General features: G+C 35.0%; 1 protein-coding gene across 3 annotated transcripts in view; it reads left to right on the top strand.

The window, feature by feature from the left end:
* The window catches only part of TANC1 (tetratricopeptide repeat, ankyrin repeat and coiled-coil containing 1), a 246,801-nt gene that overhangs the window by 194,879 nt on the left and 33,698 nt on the right, over positions 1 to 18,224 (top strand). For all 3 annotated transcript variants that reach the window (XM_023499223.2, XM_012544742.3, XM_031960629.1), the window contains 6 exons: positions 174 to 340; positions 2,066 to 2,673; positions 6,100 to 6,208; positions 6,410 to 6,532; positions 13,390 to 13,626; positions 17,138 to 17,323. In XM_023499223.2, the coding sequence (XP_023354991.1) occupies positions 174 to 340; positions 2,066 to 2,673; positions 6,100 to 6,208; positions 6,410 to 6,532; positions 13,390 to 13,626; positions 17,138 to 17,323 (1,430 nt within the window). The remainder of the gene's footprint in view (positions 1 to 173; positions 341 to 2,065; positions 2,674 to 6,099; positions 6,209 to 6,409; positions 6,533 to 13,389; positions 13,627 to 17,137; positions 17,324 to 18,224) is intronic.

The following is an 18,224-nucleotide window of genomic DNA, read 5'->3' as shown; positions in this document are numbered from 1 at the left end:
TTTAATTATAAATTTAATAGAAAATATGCTTCGTTGAAAACCATTTCTGCTGCCATATGTAAACATAACACTTTTGTTAACACTTAAAAAAACTGTGCATAGACATACAGTGTGTTGTCACCTTAAAGAAATGTGTAATTTCTTGATTTAAAAAAATTTTTTTTATCCTTTAGAGCAGAAAATTCCAGAGGAAGAATACATTATTTTGATAGATGGCCTAAATGAAGCTGAGTTTCATAAACCCGATTATGGAGACACACTTTCTTCATTTATTACCAAAATTATTTCTAAATTTCCTGCCTGGCTGAAGTTGATTGTAACTGTAAGAGCAAATTTTCAGGTAATATAAAAATCTCAACTCTCTTACCCATTCTCTCTTCTCAAAATCTTACGGTGATTAATATGAATACCAAAAATGCTTATAAATCATTTGGCTATTTAATCAGAAACTGTATTAAGACTGTGAAAAATTAGTCCAGAGAGTTCCAAACTGGCACAGAATATGACCTTATTTTCCAAGGTATATTCATCAAGATGTCAGGTAACTTTCCTATTAGCATTGAATTCTATCTGTGCTTCTGAAACTGAAATGTCTAGGTCTGATTTACCATAATTTAAGTTTATGAGCTGAAACTAATCCAAGTTTTCCAAAGCATAATTGTTTTAGATGGCTGCTTAACATACATGCTAATAGATTTAAAAATTTTTCCTTAGTAGTTGTTTATTAGAATTTGTATTTCGTGGATGGATTTAAAGAGAAACATTTTTAATGTTTCTTCTTGAGGAGGTTATATTTTAATTATAAAATTTGAGATATGGCTTGAGATTTAGCTAAGTCAGTAGGAATGAAGACAAAAATTTCATTAATTTTGGATATTAAAATTCTTCATATTGACTTAAATATTCTTCCTCCAGTCTCCACCAATTTATATATATCCATGTGTCTCTTTTTAAAGTCTTTTTATGTAATTTCAGTACTTTGAAGAGACCTTATTTCATTATTTTTCCCTATCTTTTGCTTTAATATATGGTGTTCATAATGGCTGAAAATAATATCACCTTTTGGTTCCAAACTGGTATTGAGTTTTCCTAGATTTGGCTGATTTGGTTTTTAGATGGTAACCTAAAAAGTATAAATAAATGAAATCAAGTCAAAAAATGCACCATTTTATTCGATAACAGTATCTTTCTTAGCTATAGATAATTAAATGGTGGCAAAAAAAAATTATTTCTAGATTTATTTTATACTTTTCTATTTTTTCCCCTTAAACCTGGGGAATTGGTAGTGCTAGTTTCCTCTGAATAACTTTGGGGGGGGGGCTGAAGAGTTTGGGGTTTCACAAAGAGCTAAAATAGCATATGTGGAATATTCTTTATCTTCCTCCTCATTATATTTGTGTACAAACCCAATGCTTTTCCAATCTATGCTTTTTTTGGGGGGGCAGTTTGTTTTTTAAAAATGTCAATCAGATTCACAACACTTATTTTATGCCTTTATAAATATAGAAGGAAGAAAAGCATTAGATTTGAAACCAGAGGATAATGGTTCAAATCTGGAATCTCCCTTATTATGTGTTTCACTTTTGGCAAGTTACTTAACGATTATTTCTCTCAACTTTAAACTAAGTAACTAGACTAAACTCTAGGTCTCTTCCATTTGCAAATTTGTGGTCATGGTTCTATTTGCATTGCATTGCTTTATAAAGAGATCTATTTTCTCATTTGTTTTAGGTCATTTAAATAGTTCTCATTGTGAATTTGGTCAGTGATGTCCAGCTCTGTGCGTGTGTTATGTGTGTATGTGTGGTCTTAGAGCCTGTTTTCTTTGAATTTCTCAGATGAGAGCTTGGGGAAGGGCTTTTTCAATTAGATCTTTCAGCGGGATTTCTTTTCAATAAGTTTTTCATCTTCATTTGATCCTGTTACATGTTTTATTACAAAACCTTGAATCCCTGTAATCCAGGATAATCTTTCTTGAAAGAAAAGCAATGAATCTGGTTTAAAATGCTATTTCTACTTCCACAGAATGATACTGTATATATGATTTCTTCTCCCCCCCCCACAGGAAATCATAAGTGCATTGCCATTTTTCAGAATTTCATTAGATGATTTCCCTGAAAACAAAGAGATCCACAATGATCTGAATGCCTACGTTCAGTATAGGATCAACAACAGTCAAGAAATTGTCAACAATATTTCACTCAGTGGTAAAGCAGATGCTGTCATCATTGGGAAAGTGAGCAACCATCTTGTTATGAGGAGCTTGGGATCTTACCTGTACCTGAAGTTGACACTGGATCTCTTTCAAAGAGGACATTTAGTGATTAAAAGTGCAAGCTACAAAGTTGTTCCTGTGTCTCTGTCGGAACTCTATTTACTGCAGTGTAACATGAAGTTCATGACCAACTCTGCCTTTGAAAGAGCACTTCCTATTTTAAATGTGGCTCTTGCTTCCCTTCACCCTATGACAGATGAACAGATTTTTCAGGCTATCAATGCTGGTCACATACAAGGTGAACAGGAGTGGGAAGACTTTAACCAAAGAATGGAATCCCTTTCGTGCTTCCTGATCAAAAGGAGAGACAAAACACGCATGTTTTGTCATCCCTCCTTCAGAGAATGGCTTGTCTGGCGAGCTGATGGTGAAAATACTGACTTCTTGTGCGAGCCAAGGTAAATTCAGACTTGCTTTTGCCTATTCACAGTCCCTAGCCCTAATTTGGGGAATAGGCTTTTAACACAAATGAGAAAACAACACAGGATGAATAATTCACTGGTACTATACAGCGTATTTATTCAGTGGGTTGTTTAGTTGGTTTTTAGGGCAAGCTGGGTAAGAGGCAAACACAAAATTATTTCTCCTAGCAACTTTTGATTTATTCATATTCATTTAATGAATACTTACTAAATAACTATCATGAACAAGCCATTACTGTGCTAGGCAATGGGAGAGGTTAAAATTTAGATGCCATTGTACCTGCCTTTAAAATCTTAGAGTGCTAACACTCTAAAGGAAGAGGCACTATGGTACAAAGGAAAGAACCATGGATTTAAAGCCAAAGGTACTGAGTTCAAGTCATGGCTCAGCCAATTACTGCCTTTGTGAGTTGGGCCTGTAAGTTGTGGTTTCCTTATCTATTATTGGACTAAGTGATTTCTAAGATTCTTTTCCATACTAAATCTAGGGCTGTATGACTTATTCTTTTTTTGGGGGAAGGGAGAAGTGAAGCAATTGGGGTTAAGTGACTTGCCCAGGCCACACAATTAAGTAAGTGTCAAGTATCTAAGGTCATATTTGAACTCAGGTCCTTCTGACTCCAGGGCTGGTGTTCTGTCCACTGCACTATCTAGCTGCCCCATGACTGTTATATTCAAGAGTATTTGATAAGTGAATTAGAGAATTGTAGAATACAGTGATGATTCACGAAGAAGGATGTTACTAATAGTAGGAGAAGAGAGATTCAGGTAGACTTCACACTGGAGCAGGTTTCTGAGTCATTTTGCAAAGGATAGATAGGAACTTAACTGGCAAATTATGAAAAAAGAATATACCAAGTTTAGAGAACATATATACAAAGACACAGATGTGGTAAAAGCGATGTTTGGGGGTGAGGGTGACATGGAGATCAGAGTGTACTATAGTTTGGCTGAAGCAAACTTTTATTTGATAAGAAGCAGCAATGACCCAGGTGAAGTTTTACAATGTGGATATTATAGACAGTAATACATGGTGTGTACAGGGGAGCAATTCCTAGTTCCAAATGATATGTTTGGGGTTCAGCCCCAAATGTTGAAATTGATGTAGGCACCAAATGTTAAGGTTCGGTTATGTGAAGAATTCACAATGGCCATTCTCTTTGCAATTTATTTAGGAGAAGAGGTTACAGATAAAATGAAGAGATACAATAGACACCAGGAATGATAAATATGAAATAGAGTTGGAAGAGTATATAGTTAGTGAGGAAAGGAGTTTTAATAGTTAATGATGTAAGACATCCTAGTGGACCTTATAATTAATCAGGAGAAAGGGAATACCCTTAACTATCAGGCTAAAACCTAGAGAGGGGTTTAACACCCTAAAAGAGTTAGCTATATAAGAGGGAGAAAGGCATTATGAGGCATGATGGGGGAATAAAAGGAAAGATAGCATGAGATATAAGGGAGAATGAGAGGAAAGACACCATGAGATATGGAGGAAAAGTGAGGAGAAAGACACTTCTGAGGCAGAATTTTATTATTATAACTACAAACTAAATATATTATTAATAAATTTTATTCATTGACTGAATCATGAACAAAAAGAAATTGGCCACCTGTCAGAACTTCCTAGAAAGATTTGGAATGTATACCCTATTAATGAATAGTACCTTATCAGCCTTTGAAGTGTATGGTAAAGTAATCTGTATTACATAGGCTGTCAAGCAACATGTGATATACTTTTGAACCAAATGATCTTTAAGTCCCTCTCTATTCTAAGTTGGTGTATATATATATATTTTTTGTTCAGAAGCCAATTACATTATACTGCTCTTTGCCACCTCTTCCTAATTACCTTGGCATTTTGTTACCATTATTCTTATCCATCAGTTTTACTACTTGGTACTATTTCTGCTCACTATTTAAATAGGGTGGAAGACGTTGACTAATACCGATGCTCCAGGATTATTGGTGGATTTTCATTACTCAGTTCCTTCTTTGGCACTGACTTTTCTTTTTTTTTTTTTTTTTTTTTTTGACCTTATCTTGGTGTACGGCGTTAAGTATGGATCAATGCCTAGCTTCTGCCATATTAGTTTCCAATTTTCCCAGCAATTTTTATCAAACAGTAAGTTCTTATCCCAAAAGCTGGGATCTTTGGGTTTGTCAAAGACTAGGTTGCTATATTTGTTGACTGTTTTGTCCCTTGAACCTAGTCTATTCCACTGATCAACTAATCTATTCCTTAGCCAATACCAAATTGGGGCGGAGCCAAGATGGCACTGACTTTTCTATTTACAGCTACCCTCTGCTATAGACTTATTCTAATTATGCCTTAAATGTCTTTAAAATTTAATTTCTGGGAATTGCAAAAGATAAGAGACATTAAAATCATCTCGTATTTGCTTTGAGTAAATCTATAGCAGACATGGTGATTTGGAGATTTATTTATTGTATAGTCTTAAAAGTTGATGAATGACATACTATCTCTTGTTTCTGATTTCTTTTTTTCCCCTACTTCTGAAAATGTTTTTTTTTTTTTTTTTTTTTTTAAAGGCAGCCATTCAGATGGGAAAGAAACATAACTCTTAAGTGGAAAAAGCTAACTTTCTCCCCTGAAGGCTAGATCTTAGTTTCTCTGTGTCTTACTTTCCCCATCTGTAAAACAGGTCACCACCCACCCACAAAAGAGGAGTGATGTGAAGCAGAAGTTTTACTTAAAATAATTTATTTTTTCTTAAAGTAAACTTTGCTTATTATATTTAAAACAATTTTTAAAATATGTGTAACTTGGAAATTTTGGGTATTTTATAATCCAGATTAACAACCTTAAAAAGACATTTTAAAAATATTTTCTTCAGGTAGTAAATATTGGTTCTTTATTCTACAATCTCCTTTTCCTAGAAAACTAATAGAAATCTCAGGATTAACAATTTAATAATAATAACTTTGTGGTGTTTAATTGGAGATAGATGGCTAGTAATATAGACAAATTAAATTATGCAGAAGCATTAACTTCCCCATGTAAATTATAAGTCTTTGCCATTAGAATAAACAATGTTTTCATGTTCAATCCATTCCCCTTGTCCTTCCTAATGAGACAAAAATATTGTGATCAGGTGCTATTCTGTATATTATATTGGCATTCAGGAAGGTGTTTTCTTTAAACACTTCAAGATCTTGGAAATGATTTGGAAGTTATTAAAATGACATTAGAAATTTTAAAAAATTATTTATAGTACCTTTTTGACTTTGACTAAAGGACAAGCCAACCTTTTGACAAACTTTTCTTTTCATGTGGTGTTGCTTCATAATAAAGGCAATTTTAAATACTTAAAAAAAAAAAGAACATTTGCTAAAAGATTTGTTTGTTTTCTCTTCTCTCCCTCACTGAATCCCTAGGAATGGACACGCTCTTTTGGCCTTTATGTTCTCCAGACAGGAGGGAAAGTTGAACCGCCAGCAAACTATGGAACTTGGGCATCACATCCTTAAGGCACATATTTTCAAGGCAAGCCCTGGATTGATGGAGGGGTTGAGGTGCTGGGATCCTCTGATACTCAGAAGCTCAGCCACAATTAATTAGTTTTCTTTTGTTTCCTTCTGTTCCCACAAGGGCTGTAAAACTTTTTAGATTTTATCTTTTTATGCCACTTGTGATAATGAGAAAAGAATTTGGAAAAAAAAATTTATGTCTTCAATTAATTCACAGGGTCTCAGTAAAAAAACTGGAATTTCTTCAAGCCACCTTCAAGCTCTGTGGATTGGGTACAGCACTGATGGACTGTCGGCCGCTCTTGCGTCCTTGAGAAATCTTTACACTCCCAATGTGAAGGTAAGGAAATGTGTTAAAATGTAAAATCAGAGCCAGAGCAGCAAATACTATGACCTTTGCTGGTGATTTCGCTTAGTATAATTATCCTTTCTTCACCTTTCAGTGATGGATAGTGAGAAAAGTGTTCATTATCAGAACTGTTCAGTCTAATAGCATTTTCTCAGTGAAAATCTCAAAGGCTTTTTTTTTTTTTTTTTTTTTTTTTAAACACGGAGCATATCGTGGATCCATTTTTTTTTCCCCTTCTGTTTGAGTAAGAAGAGTAAGGAGGAGGCCATGACAAGAAGCTTATCTTGATATCCTGCTTCACCTTTTCAGAGGGTTGTGGGATGAAAGTAGTTTTCCTCAGGGAATCAAAAGTAAGAGACTTTCAGGGAAAATTGATTCTAAAAATGTCCTGAATTTACAAAATCCTGGATTCTCAGAGTTGGAAGAGATCTCAGTTGTTTAGTTCAGCACTCATTGAAGCTGGAATTCTTTCTACATTATTCTTAGTTTAACATAGCCATAATTTATGAAATGCATATTATGAAATTTTGTTAGTTCCGATTCTTCTGGCCTCTGCTTTTAAAGAACTGCATTGATAAGGAACTCTCTTGGGACTGCCCATTCCATTTTTGGGACAGCTCTAAATAAAAGTTATTTAAATCACCAGCTCTTTAGTAAATGTAGAAGGTAAGCTCCTTGAGGGTAGGAATGGTTTCACATTCATTTTTGTATCTTTAGTACTTAGCACAGTGCCTGGCCCTGGCGCATAGCAAGTACTCAATAAATGCTTGCTGTAGTTAGAAATACAGTGGCAAAAACAAAAAGGCCCTTACATCCTGGAGAAGAAAAGTTCTCTTTGGGAGGGAATTCCATAAGCACAAGCTACTAAATACAAAGTCTTTCTTATGTGGGAGAGAATGCTGGGGTTTGGGGTGGGGAAGAGGGATCAAGAACGGAATCCCTGCTAGCTTTGTTAGGTCTTAGTTTTCTCTTTGTCACCAAGCACAATAAATCTTAAGCTGTCTAACTGAATTATTTTAGCGCCTGATCTCTGGAGTTAAGAACAGCTGAGTTCAATTTCTGTCTCAGGCAATTCTTAGCTATATTACCTTGAAAAAGCCAGTTAACCTCTGCTTGCCTCAATTTCCTCAACTGTGAAATGGGGACATATTATTGCCTCTCATAGTTGTGAGGATTAAATAGATACTATGGGTCATATATGAATGTTATACTATGTATAAGTACTGTATATAAATCAGGTATATGTAAATGCTATATTACATATAAGTACTGTATATAAATGAGTATTGTATAGAAACATTTAATATATAATTAATAATAATATAAATAAATATTTTATTTCTATAATATGTGTGATTTGGGGGAGGACAGTTTTGGTGGTATATATCAAATATTTTTCTTCTAAGAGAACTCATTGTAGAAGTAAAACATTTTGCTAATGTTATGATATATTCTGCTGTTTTAATCAGAATAACAAAGTAAAAAAGGATTTAATACCTGGCAAGTCCTTTCAGTACCTTATTTTTTGTATAGCCACAGCCAGGAAAAGTGGACTGTGCTATTTTGAAAAGCAGTTTTGTGCCTCTTCTAATCTCTTAACTAATTTAATTACAGATAACCCTAAGAGTGTTGCACTAGGCTCTTTAGCCCCAGAGATGAGTGTGACAGGTTCCCTCTTACTTTAAGGCAGATGCACTTGAGAGAAATTTTTTGACGTCTTTCTCCTCTGGTCCATCTACCTTTATGTTTTGTTAAGGCATTTCCCATTTTTCTTATGTTCTCTATCCTAATTAAACCCATTCTCCCATTGATTCTTGGTTTAGGATAGAATGAGACACCCATTAATGAATGTTTTTAACCTTTAACATTTGTGTTTATAATATATTTTGAAAAATACATTTTATGAAAAACTATGTAGGGCATGATGCTACTCACACACAAGCATGATCTCCTTAGAAATTAAATAATTTCCTCTCCCAAACTCTACCTCTTGCCCCACTCTCCAATCTATGAGCGCATGTAAACCTGAGATGAATTTGGATGAATTTAAGCTTCTTTGAACTGAATTTAGAACTTGTGTCAAGAGGAAGTCAGTATCCTATTTCTGCAGATTAATGTATCCTCTTGGAATGGCTAGTTCTTTAAGATATACCTCCTAAACAAAGTATTCTTCTTTCACCTTTCTCCTCTGCTCCATAACTCCTCGGTTATTAATTCTCTCTCTATCTTGGAATTTCTATGGATGGTTTTGTCTGTATTTTGTGTACATGTTGTATCCATCCAGTAGATTGTAAGTGTCCAGCTTCTAAGATAGAGCTTGTCTATAGTAGTAACTTCCTAGTTGTCTGTTGAGTTTTGATTGAAGTCAAAGGAAGACTTCCTTAAAATTGTTGCTTCTTATTAAAGAGAACTAAAAGTAGGAGACTGTTTTTCTTTAGATTACTATGATCAGCTTTCTGATTGTATGGGACTATATTGAAGAAATAATATTGTGTAACATGTAGAATTTAACATTTTAGATATTATTGAAATCTGAGATGAAGTTACTGTTGTCATAATTAATGGTAAATATAATATACTTTTCTAAATGGAAATTTAATTGAGACTTTTTTAAAAAAGAATATTAAATGTTGTTATAACAGAAATGAATGTGCCATTTTGAGCACAAATCAGAGTTTGCCACATGGGTAAATTAAAGTGACTTAACTTGTCAAGGAGAGATTACTTGGTAAATGTTTATATTTTTAAATAGAGTGAATTCCACTGACTTGGTAAACATATTTCAGTCTTGTAGTTTTAGATTCTCTGCTCTTTGTACTATTCTATCCTCTTACAACCCAGCCAGGAATTTTAAATGACCCACTATTTCCCTAATGCCAGGAGATAAATTAAAGCACTGTGGGTGAATTGTTTTACTCACATACCTGGTATGTGAATGACTTGTTAGACAGGGAGGGCTCTTCCCTGACTCAAGTCTCTGGAGAATCTGTTCCAGATGGCTTCTACCTTGGAGATTTCAATCTGTTCATACCTGAGGTTAGTGGAAGAGATGTTTTTATTTAGGTTGGCTTTCTTTTCAGGTGACCTGTGTTTTGAGGTAGATCAGAGCCCTTTTTCCCCAGAACAGAGAGAACCTAGGTCATCTCTGGTTACTTTCAAGATTTAGAGTTGGTCCAAGGAAACCTTGGGCTTTAGGATGGTAGTACTCCACATCTGGGGAACCACCTGGGCTTATGGCCTGTGGGTTTCCATCTCACAAGGGTGGGTTAGCCAGCAAAGCTCTTCAGTGGCTCTGTGTTGGCTCTTTCTGTTTATTTGTAGCATTTAATAGATTGAGGAGAGATCTTGGAAGGTTTCATTTCCAGGTATTATCCAGGAGTAGAGCCCTTCAAATTTTACTTCCATAGGTGATTCTTTCATAATGAATAGATGTTTTGGAGCGTTATAAACAGCTGTCTAAAGTTTTTTTATTTTTATTTTAAAACAACTGAGTTTTAACTTGTTTGAAGAAATAAAAATAATAGCTCTATGGTGTCAATTCTTTATACCCTTGGAGCATCCTTGGAAGCTTTTTTTGAAAAGCTTCTCATAATTTATGGAATATAGGTATAACTATTTGATTATAGAATAGTTTGAAATGAAGTTGTTGCTTCATGGGCCATCCTGGAGTAGTTAGGAGCTCTCTGTCACAAATCTTCCATTCCACTGATGATGAATCTCATTTTTAGAAGCATCTATTTCTATTTGCCATAGTCACATGAGGGCTTTTGGATGAGACCATAAATAGTTGTTTTGAGGGAATGTCTACCATGAGTTTCTGAAACAGCTAGTCTGTGTGGGTCCTCTTGGTCTCTTCAAGCTTCTCTGTTGCATTATTGATCAATGTAAAATATCTTTTAAGGAAGAGTACCAAGGAGAGTAGAGGCAAAAAGTGAGTTGGACTTTTGGTAGTCAGAGAAATAGCTTCTCTTTACTTCTGCATGTTGGTTTTATAGAGTAACATGAAATGAGTTAGATGGTTTCTAAAAGCAAAATAGCCCAACCAATCCCTGAACAAGAGGAATCCTTTCTAAATTGTACCAAAAAAGTGGTAATTCAGTTTTTTACTTAATTTATAGACTCCTTTTATCCATTCTCCTCTCTCCCTATTCCTCTTTGTATAACTCTGTTAGGAAGTTTTCCCAATAACTCAAACCTATATTTGTAAGTTTTTCTCTTTGTTACAATCTTTGTAATCTGCTTTAGATTTCTCTCATCTGGCTTGATCTGTTCTTGGTGAAACCATGCTGAGTCTTTTCTGTGTTCCACCACCCCTTCCCAGATGTTCACTAAGTATCCTTTTCTAAGATGTTACCATTTGGAATCACACTTAACTTGACCATAATAATTTGCACACTATATTCTCATAACGTTTCATATCTATAAGGCAGATATGGAAGAAGCCAAGTTTCTTGTTGCTGGACTACATGAGCTGAAATTCCTTTCAAGGCCAATATTATGTCATTCTTGGAAGAGCACATTGAATGAAAAATGGAACTCAGCTTTTTAAAGAGTGATTCATAAAATCAGATGATGGGCCAAATGAATTTCCCTTATCAATTAAAAGAAAAACAATTCTGGATCAGTGTGATTAGGTGTTTCCTTTCTGGGAAGCATACCAAGTATAAATGAATGAAAATATAGGATATTATATAGAAGAATAAATGATGTGAGGCTGAAGACCTCAGAAAAACTAGACCACCTTGAAGACATTGATCTGTATCTGGGGAAAGAATTTCAATACACATTTAAAAGAATTGAAGATAAAACTTAAATTATTGTTAATTGGGTGGATTACAAATTTGATAGATAATAATTTAAATGATGATAACCTATTATCAAACGAGAATATTTGTTTTTGTTTTTTTAAGTGTATAGCACAAAATCTGGCAGGTGCTATATACATGTTTATTGTCTTTCCCTTCCCCTTTTTCTCTAGTTTTGAAACCAAAGCACAAAGAAAGGTTGCCCAGCTAGTTAGCAGTGATAGACCTCTGTCTATAACCTAGGCTTCTTGGCACATAGCTCCTTCCTATAGACTTTACCTGCATTGTACCTATTTCTAATAACAACTGAAGATCCAGGTAACAGTGGGGATGTCTGGGATTAGAGAATTCATGATCAGTGTCAGAAGATGGGGATTTCACTTCTATGATAGACAGAAATGATGATGAATGGTAAAGGATTGCTTGCTAGAAAAGGCCTGATTTAATTACTTCTTATTCACAGACTGATCAGTTAATTGCTTTTGGCACTTTTATATTGTAATATATAAGGAAGGAGGTGGGGAGGAAGAAGGAGTGGGGACGGGTAGAGGGGAGAGGGGAGAAGAGAATATAACTAAGATTTTATAGACTATTCCCCAAGGAAACAAATAATTTGTAAGTTGCCACAGTGTCATGTTTAAATTTTTGGAAGAGCACAGTTGCAAAGTAATGGCCACATACTCTTTCCTCTTTTCCTTTTTGGCTTGTTTTCCTGGTAAATGAACATGCAAGTAACCTGTTTCTAACTTCTGTCTCTAATTTCTTCAGTAGCCCTGAAGTTGTTATGTCTTGATGATTGGGTTTTGAATTCATATTTCCATTGTACTTCAGATGCAGTTTAAAAAATATTTTATTGATGTTCTTTCTTTTTTTCCATCATTTTCAATTACTCCTCCCCCTCTATCCAACTCAAACCCCACAAGTGAGATTAAGCAGAACCAGCACATGAGTGACATTTGCAAATTCCTACCTCATTCCACTCCTCTAATCCACCTCCTTTTTGCTTATGGTTGCAAAACGTGTTTCACCATTACTCCTCCTAAATCACAATTAGGCACTGCATTGATCCAAATTCTGAATTTTCTTAGTGTTGTTTTCCTTTATATTATTGTGTTCATTATATAACTTGCTCTTCTGTTTTCTGCCTACTTTGCATTGCATCATTTCATAAAAAACTTATCTACTTCTCAGTGCCATTTTCCACAAATGTAACAGTTCACATTAGGTATGACTTTGCCATATTTAATTTTTTTGATGCTTTTAAAAATTTAAGTTTTATCAGTCACACAATATGTGACCAACTTTGCTATGGGTCTTACTGTAGAAGAGATTATTCTCTTTTTTTTATATGCATTTTGAAATTTGATTTTCTGCCTTCATACTATAAAGTTTTTGTTGAAATGTCTTGTATTTTTTGACTGATTGCTTTGTAGTTTATTTGTTGTTGTTTAGCCCATAGATTTGTGAACCTATAGAGCATTTTCCATCCAAAAAATGAAATTGAAATAAGCATAAAGGAGTGGCTAGTTTTTCATGAATTCTGACTGGTGTTAAGCTAGTTAATGCTATTAGAAAAAAAAAAAAGGAGTTTCTCTGTAGACCAGCAACTTTCAACAACATCTGTAGCAGAATTACTTTATAGGTGATGATGTAGCGACTTGCCAAACAAACAGCTTGCCTCATTGGAATGTGTTCAGCAGTCATAGTCTCAGGGGCAAACTAAAAATCTTTGCCTTTTTTCTTTTAGCAAAACCCTTCTTCTGTTTTCCTTGATAAATGAAAAGCATACATGCCTTTCTTTTGTCCAGTACCATAGCCTTGTTCTTGCTACATAGTTGTTTAAATCTGTTTGTAACTTCATTATAAGAATAATAAGCTCTCATATTGCACTAAGTGGATGAGGAGAATGTTTAGTAAAGTATATTCTTAAGGGTTGTGAGGTTTCCATTCTTATCAAGGAATAAGAGAACATGTAGGGATTGTTGGTGAATTTTAAAAAAAAACACATAAGATACACAAATCTTGTTTGCAATTGCTCCATAGGTAAGCCGTCTCCTGATCCTGGGGGGAGCCAATGTAAACTACAGGACGGAAGTTTTAAATAATGCCCCAGTGTTATGTGTCCAGTCTCACCTTGGCCATGAGGAAGTGGTCATTCTTCTGTTGGAATTTGGGGCCTGCCTGGATGGGATGTCAGAGAATGGCATGACCCCACTCTGCTATGCAGCAGCTGCTGGCCATATGAATATAGTCTCTCTGTTGTCCAAAAAGGGAGCAAGGGTAAGTGTCAGGAGCATGCAAATTATATATATATTTTTTTCATTACATTACTTATACACAGAGAATATATACAGATCCATTTCTTCTCATTTTTGATCCTGCCACAATGGAGGGTTGGAAGCGTGGAAGCGGGGTGTGTGTGTTTGTGTCTCTGTGTCCGTGTGTGTTTTAAATATGCAAGATAAGTCTTTTGTCTTTGCTTTGTAAAATTTGACCCCATCAAAAAGCAGCAGTATGAACAAAAAAACAGGTTGTATTGCAGATTTTGAATTGTTAGTTGTCTGCTCCAATTATTCTAAGCTGTAAATATGTTATCAGAGAGATTCACCATATGGATTGCTCATTAATGGATATTTTTCTTCATCTGCAAAAAGAGATACAATACTGAAGATGAGTCTGGTTTACTCTAAAAGTGGCCAGCAGCTGGATTTGTAAGCATTTAGCTTCACTGCTAGGAATTTTTTTTTTTTCAGCTGCCTGGATAGCTTGACATCTAACCCAGCATAGTACCCAAGTTGACTGCAAGTTCTATAAGGTTCTGTCAGAATATTTAATTATCCTTCATTTTTCAGTTTTAGATATTAGTCTTTTAAGGTACATTAAAATGAACTCTGCTAAGAATGTATTGTTTTTGTAATATCATTCAAAAGCTAACCTTTTGGGAAGGAGCATTAAGAGAAGTATAATTGCTAGGAATAAAAAAGAGAAAATCACACTCCCCTCTGTTTTTGTCAGATCTCATCTAGAATGTTAGTTTTCCTTTCTGGGTACCAGAGTTTAAAGACATCAATAAGTGGGATACCATATAGAGAAGGGTCTATGTTAGTGAAAGGTAGATAGACTGAAAGAACTGAAGTCAAGTGGTACAATGGAAAGGGAAGAGAACAAACATTAACTGTTTGCGTGTCAGGCATTGGGTTAATAAATCTTTATAAATTCCACTTATTCAACCTCACAACAACCTTGGGAGTTAGGTGCTTTTACTTCCCAGTTGAGGAAACTGAGGCACACAAGCTAAGTTCTATGCCCAGGGCATCACACAGCTGGTAAATGTCTCAGGTTGGATTTAGATACAGACCTTTCAGACTCCAATCCGAGCACTCTATCCACTGTGCCATCTAACTCATTTTCTCTGCTCTAAAATGTGATGAATAATAGGACCTATCCCCAGGATTGTGAGAGTGAAAGGAAATAATACTTATAGAGTGCCTTGCAAATCTTAAAGCACTGTATAAGTGCTAGCCCTTTCATTTAGCTTGACAAAGAAAAGATTTGGGGGGAAATGTAATGGCCAGGTTCAAGTATTTGAAAGGCTGTCTATAGACAGGGGATTAGGCCTTTGTCTCCACTGGGTAGAATTAAAAGCAGTGGCCAGGAGTTACACAGAAACCAATTTAGACTTAAGTTGGAAACAGTTTTCTAAGAATTATAATTGTCCAAAAGTAAACTGGGCTACTGTGAAGCTGTTTGATTCCCTTTGGTTGGAGGGGAAGCCTTTAACTTCAAGGCAAGGGTAACGGACTCATGTTAAAGTAGGGATTCCCTTCAGGCACCGATTGCACTAGATGGCTGCTAAGGCTGCTCTGTTTGCTATAGATCTGTGAATCTGAAATCCTCTTTTGTAAAGCTGTAAATTGGTATTCAATTTAATGAAGAATTTTAAATACTTGTGGAGGGCAAAGGCAGACAGTGGTGTTACAGAGTTGTACCTGCTTTCATGGAGCTTACATGCCAGTAAGGAAGAGGTATAAGAAGCAGAGATGGTTTTACTGCTTGACATTTTATAGTATGTGCAGAGAAAACAAAAATGTACTTTGTGAGATTCAGGAGAGAAGCTTATTCCTAAAGGAGGGCTCAAGGGACATTTCATGGGAAGAGTATTTTTGAATTAGGCTCTAAGGGATAGGAAGACATTCTGAATGTTACAAAGGAAAAAGACAATGTTCCATGTCCAAGGTACAAAGTCATGGAGGCAGGTAATTGGTAAAGATCATTTTATATAGACTGAGTTGAGTAACTTTGAATAATTATATCTGTGTGACAATGAGCAGGTCACTTAACTTCTTTTTGCCTCAGTTTCCTCAACTGTAAAATAGGGATAATAAATAGCATCTACTCCCCGGGACTGTTGTGAAGGATCAAGTGAGATATTTATAAAAAGCACTTTGCACAGTGCTTGGAACATAGTAGGTACTTAATTAATGCCTATTTCCTTCCTCTTTCTTTCTGGATAGTTGATGTGCTGTGTCTTTTTGCCATCAGACTGGTATGGCCAAGCATTTATTTGAGCCATAGGCCTTTTTTAGGGGCCTTGATTATAGTTTTGTAGTGTGTCTACAGTTTCTTATAAAGGCAAAGTACATTTAAGAGAAATTTAAGGTAGTTTTATCCCATGACCTGGCTCATAAATTACTAAGTGAGATAGATTTAAAAGATAATGTAATTTGTTATCCATATATCTGGGGACATAAGTTCTTAGAATGCAAAAGACTATCTCATATATTCTATTGTCACTTAAAACCTTATGGCTTATAAGTTCTGAGATAGGATCACTAAACCAAGAGCTTTTGGGTTTTGCCTACTTTTGATTCTATTATATTTAGGAAGCATCTACTTTGGTAAACTTTGGAGTGAGAATAGATACTATTTTATGACCCTATGAAGTGCTATTAAAATACTTATCTTATGGGATATACTGCGACATATTCAACATATATAGGACTGCTTGCCATCTACGGGAGGAGGTGGAGGGATAGAAGAGAAAAATTGGAACAGAAATGAGTGCAAGGAATAATATTGTAAAAAAATTACCCTGGCATGGCTTCTGTCAATAAAAAGTTATATTAAATAAATAAATAAATATTTATCTTTTCCACTCCTTCCATGTCACTATCCTGGTTTTTGCTGGCGAGCATGGAAACATAGCTAAGCTAACTCCCAGATCCAAATGTCTAAGCAAATTGAGACACAAATGTGCCAACAAATTTGAAGCTCTACATTAGATTTTGTATAGGAATTTAAAAATTATATTGGTTTGGTGAGTTATGGAGTAAGGAAAAATTTTGGATGATTCCTCATAGTTCAGAAGTTTAAAGCCAAGAGGAGATCTTTAGAGATTATCGAGCGCAATTCTCTAACTTCATAGAGAAAATAGATGAAGAAAGTGAGACGAAGAGCATCTTGGGAAACTGATTTTTGCTTACAATCACACAGATTCTTCCTAATTAATTTTTTATACAGATGATAACTCGAAGCCATAGAAATGTGAATTTATGATTCATTATTTTGGGAATATTGCATGCATTACAGAAAAAAGGTTAAAATTTACAAAAAGAGTCAAGGTGACTGCTTTAAAATAAAGAGGGGCCTTTAATGTATTTGAATTGTAATTTGAGTTCATTAAATCTTTTCTGAAACGTGTCTTTTTTTTTAATCACAGTACACTTATAATCCTTTCAGAAGAAAAACACTCAAATGTTGTGGTTCTCTTCTTTCTCCTTTACTACTGCAGATTGATCACCTGGACAAGAAAGGCCAGTGTGCATTAGTACATAGTGCTTTAAGGGGACACTGTGACATCCTTAAATACTTGCTGAATTGTGACTGGGCAGCAAATACTCATCCACAAAACATGTTAAAGAAAAGCCAGGCTCTTCAGCAGGCATTGACTGCAGCCTCTAGTATGGGTCACAGTGAGGTAAGTGCTGATTTTGTTGGAAAAAAAATTCTTCCAAACTTGGAGCTACAAGAGTCATCTCTTTTTCCCTTCTAGTCTCATAAGAGAACCCATTTTTAGCCAGCATTTTCCATGAGAAACCCATTTTACTAAGTGCAATCCCTGTGACATATAAAAACAAAGTGAAAAATTTAGGATTTTTTTTTTTTAATGTAGACTCTTGATTGATTTTCACACATTTATTTTTTTGTTACATGAAACTCCCACAAGGTGAATACTCAATGAAGGCACACAATTCAGAAACACATTAGGGTAACTTTGAAGCCATAGTAACTTTTAATCTTATTTTTTGTTTATTAACCAGGCAAGTAAAGCCGACATCTGCCTTTGCTCTCATTCTGCTCAGTTCTTTCTTCCCTCCTCTCTTTTCCTTCTTTGACTCTTTTTGCCTTAGTAATTCCACCTTCCCTTCCATCCCCATCCCCTCTTTTTTGGTCCATTAGGAATATGAGACTAAGCATGTTGAATCTCAATTCTAAAATGGCTCATGAATACTTGACTTCAAAGCATGGAAAGGCTATGAGGATCATTGTTGTCAGTATTTGAGGGAAAACAGCACAGAACTTTTAAATCTAAAAAAAAGAAAATATAATCTGGACTGTTTAAAGATGTTCCACTAATGTTACTTATAGCTCAAATTGAGAACTTGAACTTTGTAAACAGAGTCCTGCTTATCCCAGGCTTCATTTGCTCATATTTCTATCTAAATCTAAACTTGAATTAAATTTCTCTTCCTGCCCTTCCCATCCCTATTAATCCAATGTATTCACCTTGTTTTTTTTTTTTAATTTATAGCATTTCTTTGTTTTTTTAATCTCTAGTATTTAACAATTACTACATTTTGACAGATTGACTTTCTCAG

This window comes from Sarcophilus harrisii, chromosome 3 (genome assembly GCF_902635505.1).
Source record: "Sarcophilus harrisii chromosome 3, mSarHar1.11, whole genome shotgun sequence".
NCBI lineage: Eukaryota > Metazoa > Chordata > Mammalia > Dasyuromorphia > Dasyuridae > Sarcophilus > Sarcophilus harrisii.
This window is presented reverse-complemented; position numbering and strand designations above follow the sequence as displayed.